Source organism: Melanerpes formicivorus, unplaced genomic scaffold, assembly GCF_026170545.1.
Source record: "Melanerpes formicivorus ecotype bairdi unplaced genomic scaffold, bMelFor1.0.p_v2 SCAF_67, whole genome shotgun sequence".
NCBI classification, from domain to species: domain Eukaryota; kingdom Metazoa; phylum Chordata; class Aves; order Piciformes; family Picidae; genus Melanerpes; species Melanerpes formicivorus.
In genome coordinates this window covers 2,400,560-2,415,440 of record NW_027142419.1, presented here as the reverse complement: position 1 = coordinate 2,415,440, position 14,881 = coordinate 2,400,560, and the positions used below count along the sequence as shown (strand labels likewise).

The following is a 14,881-nucleotide window of genomic DNA, read 5'->3' as shown; positions in this document are numbered from 1 at the left end:
GGAGGCTTGGGGTGGGGGAAAAAAAAGAGGGAGGTTTGGGGTGGGAAAAAAAAAGAGAGAGGTTTGGGGTGGGGGAAAAAAAAAAGAGAGAGGTTTGGGGTGGGGAAAAAAAAAAGAGGGAGGTTTGGGGTGGGGAAAAAAAAAAGAGGGAGGTTTGGGGTGGGGAAAAGGAGGTTTGGATGGAAAAAAAGGAGGTTTGGGGTGGTGGAAAAAAAGGAGGTTTGGGGTGGTAAAAAAACCGGAGGTTTGGGCTTGTTTTACCTCCACCAGCCCCATTGCTGCTCTTTGATCATCTAATTCCAGTCATTCCCTGCTGGATCCCCGAGTCCCTGAGGTGGGGAAAGCAGGAAAACCTTCAAACCCAGCTGGGGAGGGGGAAGGGCATTACCAGGGGGAGAGTACTATTATCTCGAGGGAGTTTAAGGACTGGGGGGGGGGGGGATTTTTATTATTTGGGGGCCTTTTCCGAGCTCTGGGGGTCTGTCTGGGAGAGGCACAACGCGGCAGGGGGTGCTCCCCCGGGGGGGTGTGGGGGTGCCACCCTGTCCCACCCATCCCGTCCCCGCTGGGGACAGACAGAGGGAGAGGGGCAGCGCAGAGGCGGGCTGCCAGTCCCACGGCCAGGGCTCCTTTAAGGCTCCCCCCGGGGCGGGCGGTGCCGCGCAGGGGACAATGGGGCGGGGGCGGCCCCAGGGGTGGGGGGAGGGGGCGTGGGCAGGAAGTGCTGCGAGGCTCCGCCCGCTGCTCGCCCACCCCCGAGCGCTGAGAGGCGGAGGAGGAGGAGGAGGAGGAGGGAGCGTTGACGGCCACCCCCCCCCCCCCTCCGTCCCTCCAGCACATCCCTCCCCCCCCCCTCCCTCCCCCGGGCACCGGGAACCGGACACCGGCACCGGCGGGGTGAGGGCAGCGGCGGCGGCGGGGGGGGGGCGGCCCCGAACCGGGGCCTTGGCGGGGGCTGGTCTCGAGCCCGGGGTGTCGGCGGGAGTGGGACTAGGGGCGGGCTCGAACCCGGGGTGTCCCCCCCCCCGGTTGCAGCCTTCCGGCAGCCTTACCCCCAGCCCCTCCATTGTCGCCGCTTCCCTGCCCCCCCCCTCCCCCCGGACCATCTTCACCCCTACCGCGACCCCTCCGATCCCCTCCTGCTGCCTGTCGCCCGGTTCCCCCCTGCCACTACAACCCCACAGCGTTCCCATTGTAGCCTGACGCCCGGTTCCCTCCCACTCGCCAGACCCCCCCCTCCCCCATTGCAGCCCGACCCCTTCATTCTCCTCACCGCAACCCTACCTGTGTCTGCCTAGCCCCCCAGTTACCCCCATCTCAACACCTTCAGCTCCCCCTCATTACAACCTGACCCTCGATTCACCCCAGTGCAACTCCTCAGCCTTCCCCGATACAGCCTGACCCCCAATTCCCCATATTCCAACCCATTCTGATTCCCAACTGCCCCCAATCCCTCCCCCCAGTCCTCCCCATTGCAACCCGGTCCCCCCAGTTCCCTGCCACTGAAGCACCCCTATTATACCCTGACCTCCCAGTTCCCCCCTATTGCAATTCCCTTCATTGCATCCTCACCCCCCATTTCCCCATACTCCAACCCCCTCATTGCATCCTGACTCACAGTTACCCCCCCCATCCCATCCCCTCAGCCTTCCTCACTGCCATTTGACCCACTGATTCCTCCTCATGCAACACCTGCAGCCCCTCACATTGCATCCTGATCCCCAGTTCCCCCTCATAGCATCCTGACACTCTGCTCATTTCACCCTGACCCCAGTTCCCTGCATTGGAACTCTCCCAGCCCTTTCCATTTCCACCAGACCCCCAGTCCCATCCCTTTCCCCAACCCTCTCCATCTCTGTCAGACCCCTGTTCCTTTTGCCAGCCCCCTCTATTTCCACCAGACCCCAATTCCATCCCTTTCCCCAGACCCCAAATTCCATCCTTTTCCCCAGTCCCTTCCATTTCCACCAGATCCCAATTCCATCCCCTTCTCCAGCCCCCAAATTCTATCCTGTCCCCCATCCTCCTCCATTTCCACCAGACCCCCAATTCCATCCCTTTCCCTAGACCCCCAGTCCCATCCCTTTCCCAACCCCCTCCATTTCCACCAGACCCCAATTCCATCCCTTTCTCCAGCCCCCAACCCCATCCCTTTTCCCCATTCCCCTCCATTTTTCCAGCCCCCCCAGTTCCATCCTTTTCCACAGCCCCTCCATCTCCACCAGAACCCCAATCACATCTCTTTTCCCCAACCCCCTCCATTTCCCCTAGACCCCAATCCTATCCCATTCCCCAGCCCCCCAACCCCATCCTTTTCCCCAGCTCCTCCATCTCCGCCAGACCCCAACCCCATCCTTTTCCCCAGCTCCTCCATCTCCGCCAGACCCCAACCCCATCCTTTTTCCCAGCTTCTCCATCTCCACTAGACCCCAACCCCATCCTTTTCCCCAGCTCCTCCATCTCCACCAGACCCCAACCCCATCCTTTTCCCCAGCTCCTCCATCTCCACCAGACCCCAACCCCATCCTTTTCCCCATCCCCCACATCAGCAGCCTCACACCCAGGCCCTTTATTGCGCCTCCTAATCACCCCCTTACCTCCTCCCCCCCCCAACCTTTAGCCGCCGTGTGTGCACCCCCCAGCCCCCGGCCATGGCTTGCAGCCTGCGGGACGAGCTGCTGTGCTCCATCTGCCTGAGCATCTACCAGGACCCGGTGAGCCTGGGCTGCGAGCACTACTTCTGCCGCCGCTGCATCACGGAGCACTGGGCGCGCCAGGAGGCGCAGGGCACCCGCGACTGCCCCGAGTGCCGCCGCACCTTCGCCGAGCCCACCCTGGCCCCCAGCCTCAAGCTGGCCAACATCGTGGAGCGCTACAGCTCCTTCCCCTTGGACGCCATCCTGGGGGCCCGGCGCGGCTCCTTCCCCTGCGAGGACCACGAGAAGGTGAAGCTCTTCTGCCTCACCGACCGCACCGTCGTCTGCTTCTTCTGCGACGAGCCGGCCGTGCACAAGCAGCACCAGGTCACCAACATGGATGAGGCCTTCGAGGAGCTGCAGGTGGGGACAGCCTTCCAGCCCTGCCCTCTCCTTGCCTGCCCACTCCTGTCTGCCTTCTGCCTGCCCTCTCTTGCCTCCCCCTCTCTTGCCTCCCCTCTCCCTTGCCTCCCCTCTCCCTTGCCTCCCCTCTCCCTTGCCTTCCCCTCCCTTGCCTCCCCTCTCCCTTGCCTCCCCTTTCCCTTGCCTCCCCTCTCCCTTGCCTCCCCTCTCCCTTGCCTTCCCCTCTCTTGCCTCCCCCTCTCTTGCCTCCCCTCTCCCTTGCCTCCCCTCTCCCTTGCCTCCCCTCTCCCTTGCCTTCCCCTCCCTTGCCTCCCCTCTCCCTTGCCTCCCCTCTCCCTTGCCTCCCCTCTCCTGCCTGCTCTCTCCTGCCTCAGCCATGGTCCCACCAGGACCCCCTGCCCCAAGTGTCTCCTCTCATTTCCGGTGTCCATCTGTCCCTGCTTCCTTCAGTGCTGGCTCCTGTCTGTCTGTTCCTGCACCCCTCCTGCCCCCTTCAGTTCAGCCCTGTGCCTCCCTCCTGTCAATCAGTCAATCCATGTGCACTCCTGTGCCTCCTCCCATGGGATTCTCCCTTCTCCATCCACACTGGGGGCCCTCAAGCCACCTGGCCAGACCCCACAAGTAGATTCTCCTGAAGCCATCACCTCAGCTCTGCTCTGTGCCGGCAAGAACACAGGGGGTGCCCCTGCCACCCCCTTTCTCACAGTCCCACACCCCTCCAGCCAGGTTTTCCTAGGAGAGCTGCTTGCTGGGATCCCTTTTTCCCCTCAATCCTCTGCTTTGTGTGTGTTGTTCCAGCGGGAGCTGAGGGAGCAGCTGCAGGGGCTGCAGGAGAGCGAGCGCGGCCACACCGAGGCCCTGCACCTCCTCAAGCGGCAGCTGGCCGAGACCAAGGTATGGATGGGGACACAGCACCACCCCCCAGGGGCTGGGAACAGACCCCTGACCCCCACCCCAGCCCTTCCTGAGCTCCCCACACTGGGCAGGGACAGGAACTGGGATCCATCCTCATCCCTACCTCCTCTGAGCCTTACAAACCTGATTCTGCCACCTCCAAAGCCCCCAGAGTCCACAGTATGGTGGATCTGCCTCATCTTTCCCTTCCTGACACCCCCAAGGTCCAGAGCTTGATGGACCTGCCTCATCTTCTCCTTCCTGACACTCCCAAAGTCCACAGTGTGGTGGATCTCTCCCATCTTTTCCTTCCTGACACCCCAAAGTCCATGGTTTGATAGATCTGCCTCATCCTCTCCTTCCTGACACCCTCAAAGTCCACAGCTTGGTGGATCTAAGGTCTCTTCCAACCTGGTTTATTCTATGTATTCTATATATGTATTCTATCTGTCCCATGGCACATGGAGCCATGGTTTAGTTGTCAGGAGATGTTAGGTATTAGGTCATAGGTTGGACTTGATGATCTCTGAGGTCTTTTCCAACCTGGTTGGTTCTATGATTCTCTCTTTTCCTTCTTGACATCCCCAAGGTCCACAGTGTGGTGGATCTCTCCCATCTTTTCCTTCCTGACACCCCAAAGTCCATGGTTTGATAAATCTGCCTCATCCTCTCCTTCCTGACACCCTCAAAGTCCACAGCTTGGCAGATCTGTCCCATCCTCCCTGACCCCCTCAAAGTCCACAGTGTGGGGGATCTGTCCCATGGCACTTGGAGTCATGGTTTAGTTGTCAGGAGGTGCTAGGGATCAGGTCATAGGTTGGTTGGACTGGATGATCTCTGAGGTCTTTTCCAACCTGGTTGATTCTAGGATTCTATCCTTCCCTTCCTGACACCCCCAAAGTCCACAGTGTGATGGATCTGCCTCATCCTTCCCTTCCTGACACCCCCAAAGTCCACAGTGTGATGGATCTGCCTCATCCTTCCCTTCCTGACACCCCCAAAGTCCACAGTGTGATAGATCTGCCTCATCCTTCCCTTCCTGACACCCCAAAGTCCACAGTGTGATGGATCTGCCTCATCCTTCCCTTCCTGACACCCCCAAAGTCCACAGTGTGATGGATCTGCCTCATCTTTCCCTTCCTGACACCCTCAAGGTCCACAGTGTGATGGATCTGCCTCATCCTCTCCTTCCTGATACCTCAAAGTCCACAGTGTGGTGGATCTGTCCCATGGCACTTGGAGCCATGGTTTAGTTGTCAGGAGGTGCTAGGGATCAGGTCATAGGTTGGACTGGATGATCTCTGAGGTCCTTTCCAACCTGGTTGATTCTAGGATTCTATCCTTCCCTTCCTGATACCCCCAAAGTCCACAGCTTGGCAGATCTGTCCCATCCTCCCTGACCCCCTCGAAGTCCACAGTGTGATGGATCTGCCCCATCTTTCCCTTCCTGACACCCCCAAAGTCCACAGTGTGATGGATCTGCCCCATCTTTCCCTTCCTGACACCCCCAAAGTCCACAGTGTGATGGATCTGCCCCATCTTTCCCTTCCTGACACCCCAAAGTCCACAGTGTGATGGATCTGCCCCATCCTCTCCTTCCTGACACCCCAAAGTCCACAGTGTGATGGATCTGCTTCATCTTTCCCTTCCTGACACCCCCAAAATCCACAGGGTGATGGATCTGCCTCATCCTTCTCTTCCTGACACCCCAAAGTCCACAGCTTGGCAGATCTGTCCCATCCTCCCTGACCCCCCCAAAGTCCACAGTGTGATGGATCTACCTCATCCTTCCCTTCCTGACACCCCCAAAGTCCACAGTGTGATGGATCTGCTTCATCTTCCCCTTCCTGACACCCCCAGAGCCTCAGCAGGTTGGCAAAGCCACTCCTCAGGCAGCTGATCCTGCTTGGATTGCCCTGGGAGCAGCTTTTATTTGCCTTATTCATTCATTTTTCTCTGCTATTTCTCTTCCTCCCCCTGCTCAGGGAGGGGCAGAGACCTCTCCAGCCCCAGCAGCCAGCCATGGAGGAGTCTCCAGGATTTCTATGGGGGGGTGTGTGTCAAAGATCCATAATGGGATGCTTGGAGAATCCAGAATTATTTGGGGAATTCTGGAGTTCTGGAGTAGTCAGGACAGGGTGTTTTTTTTTTGGGGGGGGGGGTCCTGACCTCTTTCTGACCCCCCTAAAAGTCTTCAGCCAAGAGCCTGTGGAAGATGATGAGGGAATTGTTTGGGCTGATGGGGCTGGGGGAGGTATTTTGGGAATGATGGATTCATGGAGGGGTTGGAGCAGGTTTTGGGTGTGCTGACCCTCACCTAGCCTCCTCAAGTCCTCAGCCAAGAGCCTGCAGGTGACAATCATGAGGGAATCATTTGGGCTCACAAGGGTGTGGGGGCTTATTTTGGGAGGAATAGAGTAGAGTAGAGTAGAGTAGAGTAGAGTAGAGTAGAATAGAATAGACCAGACCAGGTTGGAAGAAACCTTCAAGATCATCGTGTCCAACCCATCAACCAATCCAACCCACCTAAACAACTAACCCATGGCACCAAGCACCCCAGCAAGTCTCCTCCTGAACACCTCCAATGATGGTGACTACACCACCTCCCTGGGCAGCACATTCCAATGGGCAATCACTCTCTCTGTGTAGAACTTCCTCCTAACCTCCAGCCTAAACCTCCCCTGGCACAGCTTGAGACTGTGTCCTCTTGTTCTGGTGCTGGGTGCCTGGGAGAAGAGCCCAACCCCCCCCTGGCTCCAACCTCTCTTCAGGGAGTTGGAGAGAGCAAGAAGGTCTCCCCTGAGCCTCCTCTTCTCCAGGCTAAGCAACCCCAGCTCCCTCAGCCTCTCCTCACAGGGCTGTGCTCCAGACCCCTCCCCAGCTTTCTTGCCCTTCTCTGGACACCTTCCAGCAGCTCAACCTCTTTCCTAACCTGAGGAGCCCAGAACTGGACACAGGACTCAAGGTGTGGCCTAAGCAGTGCAGTGTACAGGGGCAGAATGACCTCCCTGCTCCTGCTGGCCACACTGTTCCTGATGCAGGCCAGCATGCCATTGGCCCTCTTGGCTGCCTGGGCACACTGCAGGCTCATGTTCAGCCTACCATCGACCAGCACCCCCAGGTCCCTCTCTGCCTGGCTGCTCTCAGCCACTCTGCCCCCAGCCTGTAGCTCTGCCTGGGGTTGTTGTGGCCAATGTGCAGAACCTGGCACTTGGATGTGTTCAATCTCCTGCCCTTGGCCTCTGCCCATCTGGCCAGCCTGTGTGTGGATTCACGGAGGGCTTGGAGCAGGTTTTGGGATGTCCTGACTGCCTCCTGTGCTCCTGAAGTCTTCATCTGAGAGTCCATGAGTGGTGGTTGGGGAATTGTTTGGGTTCACAGGGCTGGGGGAGGTTATTTTGGGAATGATGGATTCATGGTGGGCTTGGAGCAGGTTTTGGAGGTCCTGAGCCTCACCTGTCCCCAAAAGTCCTCAGCCAAGAGCCTGTGGGTGATGCTTGGAGAACTGTTTAGACTCACAGGGCTGTGGGGGTTTATTTTGGGAGTTATGAATTCATGATGGGCTTGGAGCAGGTTTTGGAGCTCCTGACCCTTACCTGTCCCCAAAAGTCCTCAGCCAGGAGCCTGCAGGTGACAATCATCAGGGAATTGTTTGGACTCACAGGGATGGGGGGGTGTATTTTGGGAGTTATGGATTCCTGGAGGGCTTGGAGCAGGTTTTGGGATGTCCTGAGCCTCACCTGTCCCCAAAAGTCCTCAGCCAAGAGCCTGTGGGTGAAGCTTGGAGAGCTGTTTGGGTTCACAGGGCTGTGGGGGATTATTTTGGGAGTTATGGATTCATGATGGGCTTGGAGAAGGTTTTGGAGCTCCTGACCCTTACTGTCCCCAAAAGTCATCAGCCAAGAGCCTGCAGGTGACAGTCACAAGGGAACTGTTTGAGTTCACAGGGCTGTGGGTGTTTGTTTTGGGAGTTATGGATTCATGATGGGCTTGGAGCAGGGTTTGGAGCGTCTGACCCTTACCTGTCCCCAAAAGTCCTCAGCCAGGAGCCTGCAGGTGACAGTCACAAGGGAACTGTTTGTGCTCACAGGGCTGTGGGGGATTATTTTGGGAGTTATGGATTCCTGGAGGGCTTGGAGTAGGTTTTGGAGGTCCTGAGCCTCACCTGTCCCCAAAAGTCCTCAGCCAAGAGCCTGTGGGTGATGCTTGGAGAACTGTTTGGGTTCACAGGGCTGTGGAGGTTTATTTTGGGAGTTATGCATTCATGATGGGATTGGAGCAGGGTTTGGAGTTCCTGACCCTTACTGTCCCCAAAAGTCCTCAGCCAGGGGCCTGCAGGTGACAATCATCAGGGAATTGTTTGGACTCACAGGGATGGGGGGGTGTATTTTGGGAGTTATGGATTCCTGGAGGGCTTGGAGCAGGTTTTGGGATGTCCTGAGCCTCACCTGTCCCCAAAAGTCCTCAGCCAAGAGCCTGTGGGTGAAGCTTGGAGAGCTGTTTGGGTTCACAGGGCTGTGGGGGGTTATTTTGGGAGTTATGGATTCATGATGGGCTTGGAGAAGGTTTTGGAGCTCCTGACCCTTACTGTCCCCAAAAGTCATCAGCCAGGAGCCTGCAGGTGACAATCATCAGGGAACTGTTTGGGCTCACAGGGCTGTGGGGGTTAATTTTGGGAGTTATGGATTCATGGAAGGGTTGGAGCAGGTTTTGGGATGTCCTACTGCCTCCTGTGCTCCTGAAGTCTTCATCTGAGAGTCCATGAGTGGTGGTTGGGGAATTGTTTGGGTTCACAGGGCTGGGGGAGGTTATTTTGGGAATGATGGATTCATGATGGGCTTGGAGAGGTTTTTTTAAGGTGTCCTGACCCCCATTTGCCCCTAAAACCCTCAGCCAGGAGCCTGCAGGTGACAGCCATCAGGGAACTGTTTGTGCTCACAGGGCTGTGGGGTTTTATTTGGGAGTTATGGATTCCTGGAGGGCTTGGAGCAGGTTTTGGAGGTCCTGAGCCTCACCTGTCCCCAAAAGTCCTCAGCCAAGAGCCTGTGGGTGATGCTTGGAGAACTGTTTGGGTTCACAGGGCTGTGGGGGTTTATTTTGGGAGTTATGGATTCCTGGAGGGCTTGGAGCAGGGTTTGGAGCTCCTGACCCTTACCTGTCCACAAAATTCCTCACCCAGGGGCCTGCAGGTGACAATCATGAGGGAATTGTTTGGGCTCACAGGGCTTTGGGAGGTTATTTGGGGAATGATGGATTCATGATGGGCTTGGAGCAGGTTTTGGAGGTCCTGAGCCTCACCTGTCCCCAAAAGTCCTCAGCCAAGAGCCTGTGGGTGATGCTTGGAGAACTGTTTGGGTTCACAGGGCTGTGGGGGTTTGTTTTGGGAGTTATGGATTCATGATGGGCTTGGAGCAGGTTTTGGAGCTTCTGGCCCTTACCTGTCCCCAAAAGTCCTCAGCCAGGAGCCTGCAGGTGACAATCATCAGGGAACTGTTTGGGCTCACAGGGCTGTGGGGGTTAATTGTGGGAGTTAGGGATTCATGGAAGGGTTGGAGCAGGGTTTGGGTGTCCTGACCCTCCCCTGTCCTCCCCTAGTCGTCAGCCAAGAGCCTGCGGGTGACGATCGGGGAGGCCTTCGAGCGGCTGCACCGGCTGCTGCTGGAGCGGCAGAAGGCGATGCTGGAGGAGCTGGAGGCAGACACTGCCAGGACCCTGAGGGACATCGAGCAGAAGATCCAAAGCTACAGCCGGCAGCTGCGCCAGGTGCAGGAGGGCAGCCAGATCCTGCAGGAGCGCCTGGCCGAAGCCGACAAGCACACCTTCCTGGCCGGCCTCGCCTCCCTGCCCGAGTGGTGGGTGGCACCGGCCTGCCCCGAGCTCTCCCCTCTCCCCTCCCCTTCTCTTCTGCCTGCTCGAGAGCACAGAGCCACAGAGCTGCTGCAGGCTGTGGAACGTCTCCCTGTGAGGCCAGGCTGAGGGAGCTGGGAGCAGAGGAGCCTGAGGGCTGCCCCCGTTGCTGGGGATAAAGATCACAGAACCACAGAGCTGTCAGGGTTGGAAGGGAGCTCAAGGCTCAGCCAGCTCCAAGCCCCTGCCATGGGCAGGGACACCTCACACCACAGCAGGTTGCTCACAGCCACCTCCAGCCTGGCTGCAAACACCTCCAGGCAGGAGGCTTCCACCACCCCCTGGGCAACCTGGGCCAGGCTCTCACCACCCTCCTGGGGAACAACTTCTTCCTCACATCCAATCTCAATCTCCCCACTTCTGGGTTTGCTCCATCCCCCCCAGTCCTATCATTACCTGACACCCTCAAAAGTCCCTCCCCAGATGTGCAGGGCTGGAGCCAGGCTCTGCTCAGGGATGTCCAAGGACAGCACAAGGGGCACTGGGGGCAAGCTGGAGCAGAGGAGGTGCTGTGGGAACAGGAGGGGAAACTGTCCCTGTGAGGCTGCTGGAGCCCTGGAGCAGGCTGCCCAGAGAGGTTGTGGAGTCTCCTGCTCTGGAGAGCTTCCAAACCCACCTGGGTGTGCTCCTGTGTGACCTGCCCTGGGTGCCCCACTGGGGAGTTGGTCTCCAGGGATCCCTTCTTATGTTTCTGTGCTTCTGTGGTCTCTCCTTCATAGGTTGAAGGGGAAGATCCATGAGACCAACCTGACCTACGAGGACTTCCCCACCTCCAAGTACATGGGCCCGCTGCAGTACACCATCTGGAAGTCCCTCTTCCAGGACATCCATCCTGGTGAGGGGTGGGGATGGGGCCAGGGGGGCCTCTGTGGCAGCTAGGGACAAGGACATCACTACTGAGGAAGTGGGACAACATGAGTGAGGAATGGGGACACACCAGTGAGGGATAGGAATAGGGGACAAAGACATCATCAGTGAAGGATGGGGAGGTACCAGTGAGGGATGAGGGGGGTCCCTGTGACAGCTGGGGGCAGGGACATCACAGTTGAGGAGCTGGGACAATGTGAGTGAGGGATGGGGACCCACCAGCAAGGGATGGGGATGTACCAGTGAGGGATTGAGACATTGGTGGTGAGGGACAGGGACTCGGTGGTGAGAAGTAAGGATGGGAGTGTCCCAGAGTGGGATTGTAATGGGACATCACCAGTGATGGATGGGGATCCCCTGGTGAGGGGTGGGAATATCCCTGGTGAGGGATGGGAATATCCCTGGTGAAAGTTAGGGGTGTGCCAGCGAGACATGAGGACAGGGTCAGTGAAGGTTGAAGTTGTCACTGGCAGGGGATGAGGACTTGCCTGTGAGGGACAGGGACACCACCAGTGGAAGTTGGGGATGTCACCAGCAAGGAGTGGGGAGGTGTTGATGAGGGGTGAGGATGGGAAAGCCACCAATGAGGGAGGGGGACCAACAGTAAAGGAAGAGAATGGGGACTTCACCAGCTGGGGATGGGGATGCCACTGCCAGGGATGAGGACATCACTGGTGTGTGATGGGCACCCAATGCTGGGGGAAGAGGATGCACCAGTGAGGGATGGGGATGGGAATGTGAGCAGTGAGGGATGGGGATGGAAGTGTCAGCAGTGAGGGAAGGGAATGGGAATGTGAGCAGTGAGGGATGGGGATGGGAATGTCACTGATGAGGGAAGGGAATGGGAATGTCAGCAGTGAGGGCTGGGGATGGAAATGTCAGCAGTGAGGGATGGGGATGTCACTGATGAGGGAAGGGAATGGGAATGTCAGCAGTGAGGGCTGGGGATGGAAATGTCAGCAGTGAGGGATGGGGATGTCACTGATGAGGGAAGGGAATGGGAATGTCAGCAGTGAGGGATAGGGATGGGAACGTGAGCAGTGAGGGATGGGGATGGGAATGTCAGCAGTGAGGGATGGGGATGGAAGTGTCAGCAGTGAGGGAAGGGAATGGGAATGTGAGCAGTGAGGGATGGGGATGGGAATGTCACTGATGAGGGAAGGGAATGGGAATGTCAGCAGTGAGGGATGGGGATGGGAATGTGAGCAGTGAGGGATGGGGATGGGAATGTGAGCAGTGAGGGAAGGGAATGGGAATGTGAGCAGTGAGGGATAGGGATGGGAATGTGAGCAGTGAGGGATGGGGATGGGAATGTCAGCAGTGAGGGATGGGGATGTCACTGATGAGGGAAGGGGATGGGAATGTCAGCAGTGAGGGATAGGGATGGGAATGTCAGCAGTGAGGGATAGGGATGGGAATGTCAGCAGTGAGGGATGGGGATGGAAATGTCAGCAGTGAGGGAAGGGAATGGGAATGTCAGCAGTGAGGGATGGGGATGGGAATGTCACTGACGAGGGAAGGGAATGGGAATGTCAGCAGTGAGGGATGGGGATGGGAATGTGAGCAGTGAGGGAAGGGAATGGGAATGTCAGCAGTGAGGGATGGGGATGGGAATGTCACTGACGAGGGAAGGGAATGGGAATGTCAGCAGTGAGGGAAGGTGAGGGGTGGTGATGTGCTGATGAGTTCCCCCCAGTGACCTTCTCCACACACCACAGAGCTTTGCAAGCCAGGAGGGCAAAGCCACCTGTGCTGGGCCCTGGTTCTGCGCTGACCCTTGCGTGTGCTCCCCCCGCCCCCACCTGTGCCCCCTCCAGTGCCGGCCGCCCTGACGCTGGACCCCGGCACCGCTCACCACCGCCTGATCCTCTCCGACGACTGCACCATCGTGGCCTACGGCAACCTGCACCCGCAGCCGCTGCAGGACTCCCCCCGGCGCTTCGACGTGGAGGTGTCGGTGCTGGGCTCGGAGGCCTTCGGCGCGGGGGTGCACTACTGGGAGGTGGTGGTGTCAGAGAAGACGCAGTGGATGATCGGCCTGGCCCACGAGGCCGTCAGCAGGAAGGGCAGCATCCAGATCCAGCCCAGCCGCGGCTTCTACTGCATCGTGATGCACGACGGCAACCAGTACAGCGCCTGCACCGAGCCCTGGACGCGGCTCCACGTCAGCGGCAAGCTGGAGAAGGTCGGAGTCTTCCTCAACTACGACCAGGGGCTGCTCATCTTCTACAACGCCGACGACATGTCCTGGCTCTACACCTTCCGCCAGCGCTTCCCGGGCAAGCTCTGCTCCTACTTCAGCCCCGGGCAGAGCCATGCCAACGGCAAGAACGTGCAGCCCCTGCGCATCAGCACCGTCCGCATCTGAGGGGGCACCGCCAGACCCCTCCCCCCTGTGCATCAGCACCGTCCGCATCTGAGGGGACACTGCTGGACCCCTTCCCCCCAGCATCAGCACAGTCCGCATCTGAGGGGGCACTGCCAGGCTCCCCCCCAGCATCAGCACCGTCCGCATCTGAGGGGGCACCACTGGAGCCCTCCCCCCCAGCATCAGCACTGTCTGCATCTGAGGGGGCACTGCCGGAGCCCTCCCCCCTGTGCATCAGCACCATCCGCATCTGAGGGGGCACCACTGGAGCCCTCCCCCCCAGCATCAGCACCGTCTGCATCTGAGGGGGCACTGCCAGGCTCCCCCCCAGCATCAGCACCGTCCGCATCTGAGGGGGCACCACTGGAGCCCTCCCCCCCAGCATCAGCACTGTCTGCATCTGAGGGGGCACCACTGGAGCCCTCCCCCCCAGCATCAGCACCGTCTGCATCTGAGGGGGCACTGCCAGGCTCCCCCCCAGCATCATCACCGTCCGCATCTGAGGGGGCACCGCCGGAGCCCTCCCCCCCAGCATCAGCACCGTCCGCATCTGAGGGGGCACAACTGGAGCCCTCCCCCCCAGCATCAGCACTGTCTGCATCTGAGGGGGCACCACCAGGCTCCCCCCCAGCATCATCACCGTCCGCATCTGAGGGGGCACCGCCGGAGCCCTCCCCCCTGGCATCAGCACCGTCCGCATCTGAGGGGTCACTGCCGGAGCCCTCCCCCCTGGCATCAGCACCGTCCACATCTGCGGGGACACTGCTGGACCCCTTCCCCCCAGCATCAGCACTGTCTGCATCTGAGGGGGGCACCGCCGGAGCCCTCCCCCCTGGCATCAGCACCATCTGCATCTGAGGGGACACTGCTGGACCCCTCCCACCTGGCATCAGCACCGTCCGCATCTGAGGGGGGCACCGCCGGGCTCCCCCCCAGCATCAGCACTGTCTGCATCTGAGGGGGCACTGCTGGACCCCTCCCCCCCCCGGCATCAGCACCGTCTGCATCTGAGGGGGCACTGCCAGAGCCCTCCCCGCCAGCATCAGCACCGTCCGCATATGAGGGGGCACCACTGGGCTACCCCCCTGGCATCAGCACCGTCCGCATCTGAGGGGGCACTGCCAGGCTCCCCCCCAGCATCAGCACCATCCGCATCTGAGGGGGCACTGACAGACTCCTACCCCGCTGTGAGGAGCTCCTCTGGCTGCTGGCACTGGCCCCAGTGCCCACTCCACCCCCACCTCAGGCTGGTGGTTGCAGGGGGGCATGGGTGCCAGGGATGCATGGGGCAGGGTGGGGGCAGGGTGGGGGCCGGGCTGCTGCAATAAAAGGATTCAGAGAGATGGGACTGGGTGGTGGAGGAGCCCAGAGGGTGGCACTGGGTTGGGCTGCACCATGGTGCCATGGGTGCTGGGTCATGCCGGAGGGACTGAGTTATGCCATGTGTGCAGTGCCATGCTATGGTGGGGCGTGCCATACCTGGTATGGCACTGTGCCATAGTGTGCCATGCCATATGTACAGCACTGTGCTGTAGTGTGTCATGTCATGCATACAGTGCCATACTATGGTGTGCCATGCCATATGTATGGCACAGTGCCATTGTGTGCCATGCCATATGTACAGTGCCATGCTATGGTGTACCATGCCCTGGGAATGGCACTGTGCCACTGTGTGCCATGCCATGCATACAGTGACATGCCATAGTGTGCCATGCTGTACACATGACCCTGTGCCATGCATACAGTGCCATGCCATACCTATGGCACCATGCCATGGTGTGCCTTG

At 59.1% G+C, this 14,881-nt stretch overlaps 1 protein-coding gene across 2 annotated transcripts; it reads left to right on the top strand.

The window, feature by feature from the left end:
* Positions 1-857: 857 nt before the first annotated feature.
* On the top strand, positions 858-14,342 carry LOC137453493 (E3 ubiquitin-protein ligase TRIM62). Of its 2 annotated transcripts, none has more exons than XM_068162793.1 (6): positions 858-897; positions 2,643-3,059; positions 3,858-3,953; positions 9,549-9,805; positions 10,580-10,695; positions 12,545-14,342. In XM_068162793.1, exons 2-6 carry the CDS (start codon positions 2,652-2,654, stop codon positions 13,093-13,095), a joined length of 1,428 nt encoding a protein of 475 aa, XP_068018894.1. In that variant the 5' UTR covers positions 858-897; positions 2,643-2,651; the 3' UTR covers positions 13,096-14,342. The 2 variants fall into 2 exon arrangements, with proteins under 2 accessions (XP_068018894.1, XP_068018893.1); XM_068162792.1 differs by having other exon boundaries at positions 868-897; positions 2,621-3,059.
* Positions 14,343-14,881: the final 539 nt, after the last annotated feature.